Source organism: Cnephaeus nilssonii (assembly GCF_951640355.1).
Source record: "Cnephaeus nilssonii genome assembly, chromosome: 13".
In the NCBI taxonomy this organism is placed as follows: domain Eukaryota; kingdom Metazoa; phylum Chordata; class Mammalia; order Chiroptera; family Vespertilionidae; genus Cnephaeus; species Cnephaeus nilssonii.
The window spans coordinates 41,846,090-41,861,583 of record NC_137084.1 but is presented as its reverse complement, the minus strand read 5'-3'; the positions used below and the strand labels follow the sequence as shown (position 1 = coordinate 41,861,583).

At 41.4% G+C, this 15,494-nt stretch overlaps 1 protein-coding gene across 4 annotated transcripts in view; it reads left to right on the top strand.

The window, feature by feature from the left end:
• Nucleotides 1–15,494, top strand: part of STIM1 (stromal interaction molecule 1) — a 215,092-nt gene that overhangs the window by 186,731 nt on the left and 12,867 nt on the right. For all 4 annotated transcript variants that reach the window (XM_079787245.1, XM_079787246.1, XM_079787248.1 and 1 more), the window contains exons 6-7: nt 5,484–5,661; nt 9,689–9,866. In XM_079787245.1, the coding sequence (XP_079643371.1) occupies nt 5,484–5,661; nt 9,689–9,866 (356 nt within the window). The remainder of the gene's footprint in view (nt 1–5,483; nt 5,662–9,688; nt 9,867–15,494) is intronic.

Genomic DNA, 15,494 nt, shown 5'->3' with positions numbered 1-15,494 from the left:
GAGCTGAGCTTGTGTAGGGGCTGTGTAGGACAGCTGGCCATATTCTTCATGTTTTAGGACAGTGGTCGGCAAACTCATTAGTCAACAGCATGGCAAACCGTGTGGCTCACGAGCTGCATGTGGCTCACGAGCCTCAGTTTGCCGACCACTGTCCTAGGAGCTGGTATTTGTCCTTCACATGCACTTTATATTATACAACCTCTCCCCCCTTTTTAGGCTAAAACCTCTTCTCGCTGCCTTTACTGAGTACTTGCTCTGGTCAGGCTCTAGGCTAAGTATGGAGCTACAAAGATAAATTAGTTTTGTGCTTGACCCTGAGGAACTCACAGACTATCAGAAAGAAGGTGACTCACATGAAAGCTGAAAAACATACAAGGTATACCCTGAGATAGTTAGAGATAAGTCATGTTTACCTGTCCAAAGAGAGGGTTGATCAGGGATCCTAGTTCAGAGAAGAGGAATGGAAGGATCTCTGTGGACTGTCCTGGGCTGGGAAGGTAGGTTGTAGGAACTGGAGTGGGATTATGATGGAAATCGGAGTGGGATTATGATGGAAAGAAGTACATAGACTAGAACTTGATTTCTGTATTTCCCCCTCTTTTTCTGACACAATAATTTATAGATTCTGTATTATTCAGGGTTCAACAGAGTAACAGAGCCAATAGGATATGTATATAGATATAAATAAGAGGAGATTTATTATAGGAATTTAATAAATCACGTAATTGTGGATGCCAAGAGACCCATGATCTGCCACTGTCAAGCTGGAGAACCAGGAAAGCCAGTGGTGTAATTCAGCCCAATTCTAAAGGCTTGAGAATCAGGGGAGATGATGGTGTAAGTCTGCGTCCAAAGGCCAGAGAATCAGAGGGCTGATGGTGTAAATCCCTGTCTGAGTCCCAAGACCCGAGAACCAGGAGCACTGATGTAAGAGGGCAGGAGAAGATGGATGTCTCAATTCAAGCTGAGAGAGCAAATCCACTCTTCCACCACCTTTGGTTCTACTCAGGCCCTCAGCAGCCTGAGGATGATTGGATGATGCTCAGTCTACCGATTCAAATGTTAATCTCTTAAGAAGACAACCTCACAGATACACCCAGAAATAATGTTTTCCCAGTCAAGTTGACATAAAATTAACCATCATAGTTTTATTTAGGACTCTGGGGTTCAGGTCAGGGCTCCTCTGAAGGGACCTGACAATTCTCACATCAGCCTCTCCAGCTCCCATCTCTTCCTCAAACTCCACATCCACATTCTTAATTATCTATTGGATAAGTCCATCTGAATGTTTCCAAAACACCTCTAAGTGCTTTCATTTACAAATACACATTTGATCTCTTTAGCAATTCTATGATAATGCATTTTACAGCTGAGGAGGCTGAGATCCAGATGGAGGAAGTGAATTTCATAACAAATTGGGGCAGAGGACAGCATAGAACCCAGACTTCTTAATACTTGTTGTAGGATGCTTCCTTTGATGGCAGAATTTCTCTACATGAGGCCTATGTTTAACCTTTTAAAGGCCTGTACTGATGACTACGCCACAGTCAGCTCCCAAGATGTTATTTGGAGGGAAAACTGAGGCCTTGGAACTCTTAAGTCACATTCTGGCTAGATCAGGAGATATAGGCCTCTCCATGGTGAGAGATATTTGTACGTAACAAAGTGGAAACAATACCTGCTGCATGAATATGAAAGTTGTCATGACAAAGTGGGTGTAGTAGAAAGATCATGCAATCAGGCACATCTGGATTTGAATCCTAGATCTGCCACTTTTTGTGAACTCCAGCAAGTCATTGCTCCTATGAGCCACAGTTTTCTGGTCTATAGAATGAGACTACTAATACTCTACCTTAGAGAGTAGTTGTGAGAATTAAAGATGGTGAATATAAATACCTGATACATTGTATATTTATTTTATTTCCGTTCCTTTCTTATATGGATTAAGGAGAGGGAAATATCACATTTGAGGCTGATCAGTAACAACTCAATCCCACAAATATTTATTGAGGGCCTCTGTGTGTTAGTCGGTGCTGTGCTAGGCACTGGTGTACAGACAAATAACGATCAAAGGCCACAGAGTAAATCAGCCATATTAGACTTGTTTACTTCCCACCACACTTGGTTGCTCATGGAATGTGCAGACAGTATAGCTGAGCTTAAGACCTATGCATTTGACAAGGCAGAAGGATGTATGTATGGGGTGGATGCTTTATATTTAAGTAAAGTCAAAACTGGTTGAAGAGATTCAGCAAGTACTGATAGGTGGAACAGTATTACCTTAGATCAGTGGTTCTCAACCTTTCTGATGCCGCGACCCTTTAATACAGTTCCTCATGTTGTGGTGACCCCCAACCATAAAATTATTTTCGTTGCTACTTCATAACTGTAATTTTGCTACTGTTATGAATCGTAATGTAAATATCTGTGTTTTCCGATGGTCTTAGGCGACCCTGCTAGCGGTTCTCAACCTGTGGGTTGAGACATTAGAAAGGTTGAGAACCACTGCCTTAGATCCTATCTTTGGTCCTGGCCATTTGGAATTCATATTCATAACTTGGATGAGACTGTGAAGCTGGAAAAAATAATAGCATCTTGTTCCAAATTGACCTGGACAAGGGTGAATAAGGGCTGAGTAGAATAGATAGGCGCCCCGTCTGCATGCCCACCTTAAAAATCTGAAGTGTTGGAGGTGCTGGTTGCATGGAGTCTTGTTTGAGCAAGAATACCTTTGACTTTCTGTAAGAGTGTAGAATTGAGAATCCCTGGAATTGAGAACCCCTGGGAAGCCAAGGTTAACAGTCCTTAACAAACAGGAGACTGTGTAGGAGGCTGGTGTGTTCCAGAAAGAAAGGCAGCTCACTATGCTGCAGAGATATCTCTTCTTGGGACCTGAAGGGAGGAACATGAGGAGTTGAGTATGGATGGAAGTGTAGGCTTGCCTAGAGGCTAGAACCGTGGTCGGCAAACTGCGGCTCGCGAGCCACATGCGGCTCTTTGGCCCCTTGAGTGTGGCTCTTCCACAAAATACCATGGCCTGGGCGAGTCTATTTTGAAGAAGTGGTGTTAGAAGAAGTTTAAGTTTAAAAAATTTGGCTCTCACAAGAAATTTCGATTGTTGTACTGTTGATATTTGGCTCTGTTGACTAATGAGTTTGCCGACCACTGGGCTAGAAGATGGCTGCTAGAGGACCCTTAGTTTTCTCTGTGAGAATCTGGCATAAACATGTAAAGGACATGGCTCCCATCCCAGACCTAGTAACTCCTCTCCCTTGGATGGAAATAGAATGTGCTAATCTGCCTTTGATCCCACACCCTCCCCATGTCCTGCTGCTCAGTCTTTCGGTGAGGAGCTATGAATATAACACTTTTTCTCAATCGGCCTCATTTTCATGTGTCTTTTTCTGCTGTCTAGACCCTTCCTTAGCTTGGTGGCTCCACCTGGGACCTTTTGGATTTCCATTAACCTCTTTCCTGGGATCCTGTCAGTCCTGCTTTCCCCTCCCCAACTTGAGGGTAACCTGCTGTGCACAGGAGGTCATTCCCTCTTTCCTTCCTTCCCTGACCCCCACATCCGGGGTCCTCTGAGCCTACAGCTACTCTATCCCAAGTTGAGTACAGAAGCAGTCTTCTTCTCCTTAAGTATCTCTTTCAGGTCTCCTGCACTGTGGCCCTGGGCCCAGATCAGTATACTAGGAACAATGTCAGACTCCAGGAGTGCCCTTCTTCAGGTTGGCTAAATTCTTAGGAAATGGCTTTTGCTCTTATCTTCTGTTATTCCTTGATTAGCTTTTCAGTTTTGCTCTGGAGACTGATTATTACTCTGAATCCCAGGTGGTGGCTGGGGCCCTGGCCGCTTCACCAAATTGCTGCCAGGCATTCTCAGCAGGTAGCTCTGCCCCTCTATTCCTGGCATGTGGACTATTTTATACATACCAATTGCTTGAGCTACTCCTGTTCTACCTGGTCTGTGGATGGAGCCACAGCCTAGAAATGCTCTCCATAGATGAGACTTACAGATTTTTTACCTGATTTGGACTTTGCCCCATCTAATCTAATAATAGACAAATATGCAAATTGACCGCACCTTCGCTACACCCAAGCCACGCCCACCAGCCAAGCCACGCCCACAACCAATCAGGACGAATATGCAAATTATCCCAACAAAGATGGCGGCTAATTTGCATATCGTGACAGCGTAGAAAGAAGCCAAGAGCTGCAGAAGGGAGCAAAGCTGCAGAGAAGCAAGCAAGCCGGGGGGAGGAGAAGGGAGGAGCGGAGGCGGGGCCAGGGGAGAAGGGAGGAGCGGAGGCGGGGCCGGGGGAGAAGGGAGGAGTGGAGGCGGGGCCAGGGGAGAAGGGAGGAGCGGAGGCGGGGCCAGGGGAGAAGGGAGGAGAGCAGGGGGGCTGGCAGAGAAGGCGGGGCGGGGGAGAAGGGAGGAGCGGAGGCGGGGCCAGGGAAGAAGGAAGGAGAGCGGGCTGGCGGAGAAGTTAGAAAAGCAGGGGGGCTGGCGGAGATCGCGGGGCGGGGACAAGGGAGGAGAGCAGGCAGGGTGGGGTAGAGTGCAGCAGGAAACCCTATTGCAGGATTTTTCCTGCAACAGGAACGCTAGTATATATATAATAGCCTAGTAATCCAGGAGACCCAGCTCCTGTGGTAACCTCAGTTCCACAGCCAGATCACAAGCTCTAAGCACCTTGGCTTTATATCTTTACCAGCCATCCCCTTCTACCTGCTCATGTACCCTAGCATGCTTACCCTGTAGAATGGAAGCCATTGCATCTGGATACATGGACCAAAACTGCAGACCAGGGATGGCTGGCATGTATTGAGAAGATACTAGTGCTCTCCTCTTCACTACATATTAGGGAAACATGATTTAATAGGTTTCCCGTGTTCCTCTAAGGCAGTGGTTCTCAACCTTTCTAATGCCGCGACCCTTTAATACAGTTTCTCATGTTGTGGTAACCCCAACCATAAAATTATTATCGTTGCTACTTTATAACTGCTACTGTTAACGAATCGTAATGTAAATATCTGTGTTTTCTGATGGTCTTAGGCGACCCTGCTAGCGGTTCTTAACCTGTGGGTCGCGGCCCACAGGTTAAGAACCGCTGCTGTAGAGCCTAAGACCATCGGAAAACACAGATATTTACATTAAGATTCATAACAGTAGCAAAATTACAGTTATGAAGTAGCAACGAAAATAATTTTATGGTTGGGGGTCACCACAACATGAGGAACTGTATTAAAGGGTCGCAGCATTAGAAAGGTTGAGAACCACTGCTCTAAGGCCTCTTATCCTTTCCAAACTAGTTCTTGACTTCGCAGAGAAATAGGCACAGAGTTTACTGTAATAGTATATAGCAAGTGTGTGCCTAAGAACAGAAACAAAGGCTTCATGGAAGAGGAGGTGCAGTGGACTCTGCAAGGCTAAGTGTGCAGTGGGCAGCCTGACTCACCATGCCTTTCCTCTCTGGCAGTGACCCGCCATAATCACCTCAAGGACTTCATGCTGGTGGTGTCTATTGTTATTGGTGTTGGCGGCTGCTGGTTTGCTTATATCCAGAACCGTTACTCCAAGGAGCACATGAAGAAGATGATGAAGGATCTGGAGGGGTTACACCGAGCTGAGCAGAGTCTGCATGACCTTCAGGAAAGGTAAGGCCTTGCCCCTTCTCCACAGCCCCAGTGTTGCCAGCTCCTGGGAGCCTCCTGTTTCTACTTGGGTTGTGGGCTACCTGGTCCCTGGGACCACATTGACATGGCTGCCCAGGCTGTGCCATCCTTCTAAAACTGCATTGAGGGTCCGGGTTCTTGCCATTCCAGTTGCATGGGCAAGTAATCTTCCCCAGGGCAGAAGCTTATTTCTATCTATTTTCTCTCTGAGCTTCAGAGGAAGAAATATGTGGCTATCAGAAGTCTTGAGCTTCCCTGGTTGGATGGCTTGCTAGGGGTCATTCTATGCTTTGCCCTACCTTTGCTTCCTTTCCCTTAGAAATAGATACAATGAACTGTTCTTCACTGTTCTCCAGAGAAACCTCACAAGTCTGTCTTCCTAATACCTTCCAAATCTCATAAGTACTCACTTGTATGACTTTGGGTAAATCCCTTTCCCTTCTAGGACTTATTTCCTCATCAGTAATATAAGGTGTCGAACTAGGAGAATGTTAATGACCTAGCTCTGATAGTCTGGGATTCTGTCTAAATAAAACTTAGCTTAAAACTACTGTTGAAGAGCTAGTTGTGGAAAAAAGGTACCAATTGATCCAAGTACTTCCTGATATCTAAGAACCAGGTCTGTGCTAGGAATTGTAAGGAATTCACTACTCCTGGGGCAACAAAACTCACACATGAGAAGGAGCAGTGAGCACACGCTTAGTGCAGTGATTCAGTGCCAGCTTATGGGATGATAACTCTAAGGACTGAAAGAGCACAGAGACAGGGGATGAATTATGTGGATGCTGAGGAGGTGGCCTTGAAAGATGGGTAGGGAGGTCCTGATAGTTAAAGTTGAATATGTAGTGAGGCCAGACCCCTGGTGCCTTAAGACTCATATGGAGAACTTCAGTAGGATTCAAAAGGCAACAGAGAGTCAATGCAGTTATTTGTGGTTTTTTGTTTTGTTTTTTGCTTTTGAGAAGAGGAAAGACTATCTTTTAGAAAATTACTCTGCAGACTAGGGATTCTAGTTTGGAATCTTTGTAGGAATCCATGTAAAAGGAAATGAAGTCTGGCTTTTTATTGTTATTTTTTAATGATAGATACTATTTTCTTTGGAGGGATAAGGAAGGGATTTCTTGTGAGCTAGGTACTGTTAAGCACTTAAATGCATTATTGTTATTAATAATCACAACACGGTTAGATAGGTACTATTATTACCCCTACTTAGAGTTGAAGAAATGAAGGCTTAGAGAGGGTTAGTGCCTTGCTTGGGTTCATATCTCAGTAAATAGTGAGCTAGGAATTTTGACACCCGCAGGGTACTGCCTCAGTAAAGGCAGTCCTATCAGATTCATTCCCATGGGCCGGATTTCTAGGGGTAAAAGGAGGAGTTTTATCTCTGAGCTGAGTCCTGGCTACTGTAGTGGACCCCTTGATCCTGCCCTTTGCCAGTTGGGGGCTAAATGCTGCTGTCTGGGCAGTCCTCATTCTTCCTTTGTCTGAAAAACATGTACTGTTTTTATTCCAAAGGCAAAGAATCTAGACCTTTGGAATGAAAACTAGGAGACATTCCAAGTTTGGGGATAAAACTAAGCTCCCAGCCCTCCCTGCTCCCTAAGACCTACAAGCTAAATGACCACTGTGGCACTCAGAGAAACAAATGCACATATCCCCAGAGATGGAATTACACGTGTGCACACATGTATCCTTTTCTGACAGTGTTCAGAGCTACATGCCACCTCCTCCCTCCTTCCTTACTTTAATAGGCCTACACTGCCAGCCATCATAGAGCTTTTTTTTTTTTTTGCAAAGTTCCTGATATTTTGGGTAGATAAATGTAATGCTACATGCACATTCCAGTTAGGATTTTATTGAGTTTCAAGATAATTCTTTGAGGCAGGCAGGAATTTTGATTCCCATTTAAAAACAAAGAAGCAGACTCAGTATAGGGAACAGATTTGTCCATAGTCACATAACTGCTTAGAGCCAGGACTTGGCAGTAAGGCTGCGCAGTTTTCTTACTTGTAATGCTAATTGATTGCTGCTCAGTCTTCTTTGGAGGAGATGGAGTGGGGCAAGGCCTGATAGTATATTTTATTTGCTCAATTTCTGCTCCCAATACTATTTATTGATTTTCATCTCTTCTAGATCCTGTTAAGACTATAAAAGTGGGTCAGTTTTGATTCTACTTTAAAGGAGTTCCCTCTTATATGAAGACAGATCTATCATAAGCTTTTCTCAAGAGACTGCTTTCAGAGAGGATAATATTTCCGTGAAGAATTGAATCTCTAATGGTGTAATTTTAGGCAGTTGTATCTTGAAGGAATACAATGAAGGAGGGTATTCAACCAGAGAGGATATGGGGGCAGGAAATGGCGCCTCTGATTTGTTTTAGTTATGTTTTAGCGCCACCTGGTGTATACTTTGAAAAGGTTCCATTCCCTTTCTCTGCGGACAAAATGGGCAGAAGACTGCAGCTTGTCAGCAGGAGAGCAGCCTAGACATTTCTTCCTCTTTCCTTCCCACTTATCCCACCACATCTTTTGAGGTTTCAGATATTGATGACCAATCTGGACTTGGGATTTTTTAGAGGTTGAATTCTGTTTCTGTCTCTTCTGTTTCACCTACCTAACTCAGTGGTCCATGCTCTTCTCTGTGGCCCTGTTTGTTCTGTAGCCTATCCTTTTTCTGCTGTACCTCAAGTTTAAGCCATGCATCACTTGTCTTCTTCATCACAATTTTTCCCTTCTATCTTGGTCTCCTGGTAATTTGGTGGTTCTTACTAAGGTAGGAAGACCTGACAGAGGTTAAGTCCTTTCCCTCTTCCAGAGGGATTAGCAAATCTTACTCTTTCTGCTGGGTTGTAGCCTATGCTTTGCCTTTCCTGACTCTTTCAGATGGAATTAATCACTCCATCCTTTGGGCTCATGCAACACCTCATATGTCTACCTATTGTGGAACTTATCACATTTTGTACAGTTATCTATTTGTCTAAATTAGATTAGATAATGAGTGCCTCAGTGGCAGGGACTATTTTTTAATTCATCTCCATATATCTAGGGCTTGACACAGGGCTCGACATTTAGTAGACACCTGAAAGTGCTTGGTGAGTGAATGAATGAATGAATGAATGAATGAATATAAATAGGTAGGTGGAAGAAAGATGAGAGGAAGGAAGGAGGCTTACTTGGATGGATGGAAGATTTTGCCAGTGAACAGAGGGAATGTGTGGATGGGGAGAAGGATATATTTTCATTATAACTGATGCTCTTGAGATCTTACCCACCATGGAAGATACTGAGGAAGGAAACTCAGGCCTTGGAGAAGCAGGGAGCTTTCCCAAGCTCTCCCTAGCCCCTTTGGTATGAATTTAATTTTTCTATGTTTCTGGTAACAGGTATTCAGGAGTACAAGCATTGGTTGGACAGCTCAATGGTTCCTTTCTCACCTTCCTTAAGTCTCCCCACCTCGTTTATAACTCAGCCATCAGGCTTTCTCTGGATCTTTGGTCTAGCTTGCAGGGTATCTACATTTATATTGAATCTTCCAGACACCCTTGTATAAGGGGAATAACTATGGGATTTTAAATCATACAGACTGGAATTCTAGTCTCACTTCTACCTGCAGTTACTCCCCCTCTCCAAGCCTTTATATCCACGCCTGTTTTAAGCTGATAATGATACACTATATCATTATCTGCAGGGAGGACAAATGTGAAATATCTCGTAAACTAATAGTTGTTATAATTTTAGCATGTCAGACACCTTAGAGGAAGGATTCAAATACCTGGGAACCTAGCTTCACAGACTGTATTACTGGCAGCAAACGGATGGCCAGTATAAGAATTGTGGTAATGACTGGTTTCTGTTGGCACTGAACTAACTTAGAGCCAGAGAGTCAGCAGAATAAGGAGAATATGTGCTGAGTGCTGGAGCCCTCAGTTTCCTCTCTGATGCCATGACTCATGGCGTGGTGGCTGGTACCCCCTTGCCTGGCCTCCTCCAGCTCCCTCATCGCCCCCCAGGCTGCACAAGGCCCAGGAGGAGCACCGCACAGTGGAGGTGGAGAAGGTCCATCTGGAGAAGAAGCTGCGAGATGAGATCAACATTGCCAAGCAGGAAGCCCAGCGACTGAAGGAGCTGCGGGAGGGCACTGAAAATGAGCGGAGTCGCCAAAAATATGCTGAGGAGGAGCTGGAGCAGGTAGGAGACTACACATTCTTGGACACAATGGGTAAGGGCAGGGCCCAAAAGTCTGGACGAAAAGTTTCGTGTGTGAGGACTTTGAAATATGGCTCAAAGAATATCTTGAAGAGTTACTAGACTCTTACCAGTAAGAATAGTGGAAAAGTTGCAAAAAAATGATCACTGTGATTTTCAAAGAACAGTGGGTAACAGGTGAGAACAATGATTTTGTTCTTTTTTTTATTGAGGTATTTACATGGATTCAAGTGTAGAGATTATAAGTATACATCTGGCAAGCTTTTACTTGTGCATATACCTGTGTAACCACCATTCAGATCAAAACACAGGATCTTTTAAACACCCCAGAAGGCTCACTTTTGCCTTTCCCTGTCAACTGTCACTATTCCTTCCAAAAGTACTATGGTCATAATCTCTAAACCAGATTAGTTTCATCTGATTTTGAACTTCATATAAATGGCATTATATGGTATATATTCTTGTGTGTTTGATTTCTTTCAACATTATGTCTATAAGAGTCATTTATGTTATTGCATAAAGTGATTTCTGGCTTATTTCCATTGCTGAGTAATAATCATTGCATACTATAATTATTTATCTGTTCTCCTCTGATGGACATTTGCGTTGTTTGCAGTTTTTGCCTCTTGTGAATCACAGTGCTGTGAACCTTCTTGCACATGTCTCTCGGTGGGCATAGCACTTATTTCTGTTAGCTTTATTAGAAACTGCTAGACAGTTTTTTCAGAAAGTTGTGCCAATATATACTGCCACCAGCAATGTGTGAGAGTTGTAGTTGAGCTACAACCTTGGTATTTTTAGGGATTTTAATTTTACACATTCTGGTATGGATGTAGTGGTATCTCATTGTGCTTTTAATTTTCATTTCCCTAATGACTAATAATATTGAACACTTTTCTTAAATTCATTGACCATTTTATTTGGGACTCTCCAGTTTTATTCTTCTTCAAGATGGCCTTGGCTCTTCTTGGTTCTTTGCATTTCCATGTTAGCTTGTCATTCCACTGCACCCTCTCCCTCCAAAAAACGTCCTGCTGGAATTTTTATTGTATTAGAATTGAATGTATAGATTAAGGTAGGGGGGAAATTGACATTTTAACTGAGTGATTCTTCCAGTCCATGAGCATTGTTTATCCTGTCACTTATTTAGGCTTTTTAAAATTTCTCATGGCAACATTTTATAGTTTTCAAGGTAGAAGTCTTTTTTTTAAACTTGCTCTTATTTTTTTAGCTTCTTGAGGTGGAAGATTCGGTCATTGATTTTAAACTTTTAATCTTGCATTTAAAGCTATAAATTTCCATCTTAGCACTGTTTTAGCTGCATTTACCAAGTTTTGATATTTCATATTTTCGTTATCATTCAGTTCAAAAGATTTTCTAATTTTCATTGCAATTCCTTTTTTAACCCCTGGCTATTAGAAGTGTGTTGCTTAATTTTCAAACACTTGGAGACTTTTCTGATTATTTTTCTCCTTGATTTCCAGTTTAATTTCACTGTAATCAGAGAACATATGTTGTATGATTTCAGTCCTTTCAAACATGCTCAGACTTGATGTATGTAAACAGGCAAAACAATACAATTGAAAGGCAAAGAGTGTCAGACTGGGTAAAAAAACAAAACCCACCTATACGCTATTTGTAAAAGATACTCTTTAAATATAAGGATACAAAACAGTTAAAAGCAAAAGGAGGAGATAAGGTATATGATACAAACATTTAGCAAAATAAAGCAGAGGTAATATATCAATATTAGACAAAAGTAGACTTTAGTGCAAGAAGTATTATAGAGACAAAAACACATTCCTTAATGATAAGTGTGTGAGTTAACAGTAATATATAACAATCTTTAGTTTAGCTATACCTATTTAAAAATATATAAAGCAAAAGTTGAAAAAACTAGAAGGATAATAGACAAGTTCATAATAAAAATGAGAGATTTTACCATACCTTTCTCAATAATAAGCAGCCAAAAACATCAATAAGGATATAAAATATTTAAACATGATTATTCAATTTGACCTTAACAACATCAAGAGCATTTTACCTAAAAATTACAAAATACACATTTTCTTTAGTGTTCACATACTGCTTCTGCTCCATTCTCTGCTCTCCTTCTGGGAGTCCAATATTTATATTTGACCTTTTAACTATATTCCATTTGTCTCTTAGGCTCAGCTCTGTTCTGTTCTCTCCATGCTTTGGTTTGATTATTTTCTATTGATCTATCCTTGAATTCTCTAATCCTGTATTCTGCTGTGAACATTGCACTATTTAAGCCATTCAGTGGAATCCTCCTCTCAGATAATGTATTTTTCAGTTCTAGAATGTCCATTTTACTCTTTTATAGTTCTGGTTCCTTTTCTAAAATTTCTATGTTTTCACTTATGCTTTGTGTTTATCTTTTCCTACATGTTCTTTAACCCTTTGCACTCGCTTGCTTTTTCTCGATTCCTTTATTCTAATGCTAACCATGTCGAGTCACATTCGACATCCGAGTGCAAAAGGTTTTAACTTTTCAATTGTGCTTATTTTAAAGTCTTGGTCTGGTAACTCTAATATCTGAATCACTTATAGAAATTCTTTATCTTGATTATTGGTTATATTTTTCCTGCCTCTTCTCATATCTAGTTATTTATTTTTATAGACAGCATATACAAAAAAAAATAGAAGTTCCAGATGATTTAAGTTCCATCAGATATAGGGTTTCCCTTCATTCTGTTAGGTATATAGGGTGAGGACTTTAATCACCTCAAGCCAATCAGAGATTGAACTCTTTTGGAACTGGGTTGTAGTTTTAGTAAGACTTGGTCTAGCACGCATTTGTCACAGTTTCTCAGGTAAGTCCTTTCCTAACTTTTTATGAGAGCTGGTGGATTTCTTTCTCTTAATCCTGAAAGACTATGAGATATTTCATTTCTGCCACTTGGAGATTTTTAATTTAGCTCGTTAACCTCTTGCTCCTCATAGCTTCAAAATTTTGCAGTTGTCTTAAGAGGAAGGCTGTGTGTTTGAGGCAGGTCCCATCCTTGCAATATTTTGCCTCCTAAGCATTATGAAAATATGGGAGATTTTGTTTCATTCTTTGGCCTAGCTACCTATTCTCCTGCACAGCTCCAGGATTCAGTAAATGCCCAACAAAGAAAGCTGGGTGTATGTTGGGGACCCCTCAATTTCCAATTTGTTAGACTAGTACTGTACTATAAACAAAAGCTAGGCTGTTTCTTTGTCTCCCAGTGGAGTCCTTCTGCCTGGCCCAGACCAAATTCTCAGTCCTCACCTAGAATCATCAAATGCCTTCACGGAAAGAAAATGGATGACAATTGTCAGTTCCCTCTAGAAAGGCTTTTCCCTCTCTGGATTTTTAGTTCATCTAATCTAGTGGTTCTCAAACTTTCTGGTCTCAGGACCCTTTTACCCTTAAAAAATTATTTAGGACCTTAGAGAATGTTTTCATGGGGGGCAATATGTTGCTATTTACCCTGTAAGAAATTACAACTGAGGCCCTGACCAGGTAGCTCAATTGGTTAGAGTATTGTCCAGATATGCCAATGTTGCAGGTTAGTTCCCTGCTCAGGGCACATGCAAGAAACAACCAAGGAATGCGTAAATAAGTGGAACAACAAACCAATTTTTTTCTCTTTCTCTCCCCCCCCCCACCCCTTTCTGTCTCTCTCTTCCTTCCCCTCTCTCTAAAATCAAATAAATTTTTTAAAAAATTAAAACTTGGAAAGTTAAAAAATATTTATTTATTAATTTAAAAGAATATTAAATCCCTTAAATGTTAACACAAATACTGCATTTTTATGAAAAATGACTAGGTTTTCCAAAGTAGAAATAATTTAATGAGAAGAGTGATTTTTAAAAATAATTTTGCAATTATTTTAAATGTCTGGCTTAATATGCTGCAGGTTTCTTATATTAATGTTTATATTTAATCTGTTGTGATATCACTCATCATGCAGCCTCTGGAGAACTCCACAGTTCGGTTGTGAAAGAAAGGGAGTGAAAAGAGTAAATAATTCTTAGTATTACTGTGAAAATAGTTTGGCCTTAAAGATGCTCTGAAAGGGTCTTGGGGACATTCAGAGATCCCTAGATTACAGTTTGGTAACTGCTGACCTAATCTTTATTGCTCCTACAACTCTATGTCTTTGAAAATGTTTCATAATTATAATAATTTACCTGTAAAAAATTTATAACTTATACTAAGCTTTTCCCAGATGTTGTATTTGATCAGAATTATTCTTTTGACATGACCTACTGCATTCTGTGTGGAGGTGAAAGTAAGGTGATAATACTTTAAAGCACATAGATCAGTGGTTAACTTTGCTGCATTTTAGAATCACATAAAAAGTTGTTTGATGATCAAGCCAACATCCTGGTTCAGTGAAATCAGAATCTGGGTTATAGTCCAGATATCAGCATTTTTAAAGTTCCCCAGGTGATTCCAGTGTGTGACAAGGTTGAGAAACACAGGCATAGAATAAAAGAATAGGACTGTAAACTCTGACTTGTCCCAGCCCTTATCTGTTGTCTTCTCCTTCAGGCAATTGTTAATTGTGTGCACAAGATATGTCTGTCTGTCTCTTTGCCTCCTATCTCCTCATTCCCTGTTTCCTATTTTGTAATTATTTCTCCCATTAAACAGTTTTTGAGCCTGTTAGGCCAACCCTTTTGTATGCCTCCCCAACTACCACATTCCCGTCTATTTGGCTTCTTTTTCCTTTCTCTCTCCATTCTCCCCTTCTTAGCTTATTCTATTCCTTAAAATGCTTTTAATGTAGAAGTTGATCATATACTTGCAGACTTGGTGTATTAGACTCTAAGATAGATCCTTCATTTTAAGTATACAAAGGCAGGAGTGGGCCATTTGATAGTTTCTTTTTCAAGGAACAAAATCCAAGTGAAGATTGGCCTTATTCGCTCGCTAAGGAATAAAGATGTTCTGTCCTTAGTTAAGGCCTTCCTGGTCTATTTTAGGCTGTCGAGAGGACCTCAGGCTTGCTATGGGATACTTGTCCCATTGGCTGAATTTGGGCACAGTGAGATGGCTGTCAATCCCTTTTTGCTCAGATTCTGAGCAGCTGAAGGTCAGTGTCCAGATGGAGGAGTTGTAGATCACTTATACTGGTAACCTGAGTGAGTTGCAAGTCATCCAATGTGTGTACTATCAGTATGTATTTTCAGACCTTTCTCATTTGAGTGCCTTGTGATTGTCAGTTTCATTGAATGATTCTGCTGAGAAGTCAGTGAGGAGATTTATGCTTATACATTGTCTGTCCATGTCTTGGCCTCTGTTGGCAATGCTCATTGTAAGATGTAAGCATGCTTCTTATCTTCTCACCTTGTAGAGTGTCCTTCAGAGCCTATCTGCCTGCTCAGTGAGAGAATCATCTGGGTAGAGGAGACTTTGGAGATCATTCAAGTCAATTCCTTTCTGGAATAGCAATCAATTTTTAAGGTCTCCATGACATGAGATCTTCATATAACTCTCCTGATGGAGAGCTCACTTTCTCCTGAGATCCAGAAAGTTTCCTCACACTGAATTGAGATCTGGTTTAGGAAGTACAGGGTCACACCGCTAGCTGAATGACAGACCAGGGACCAGAA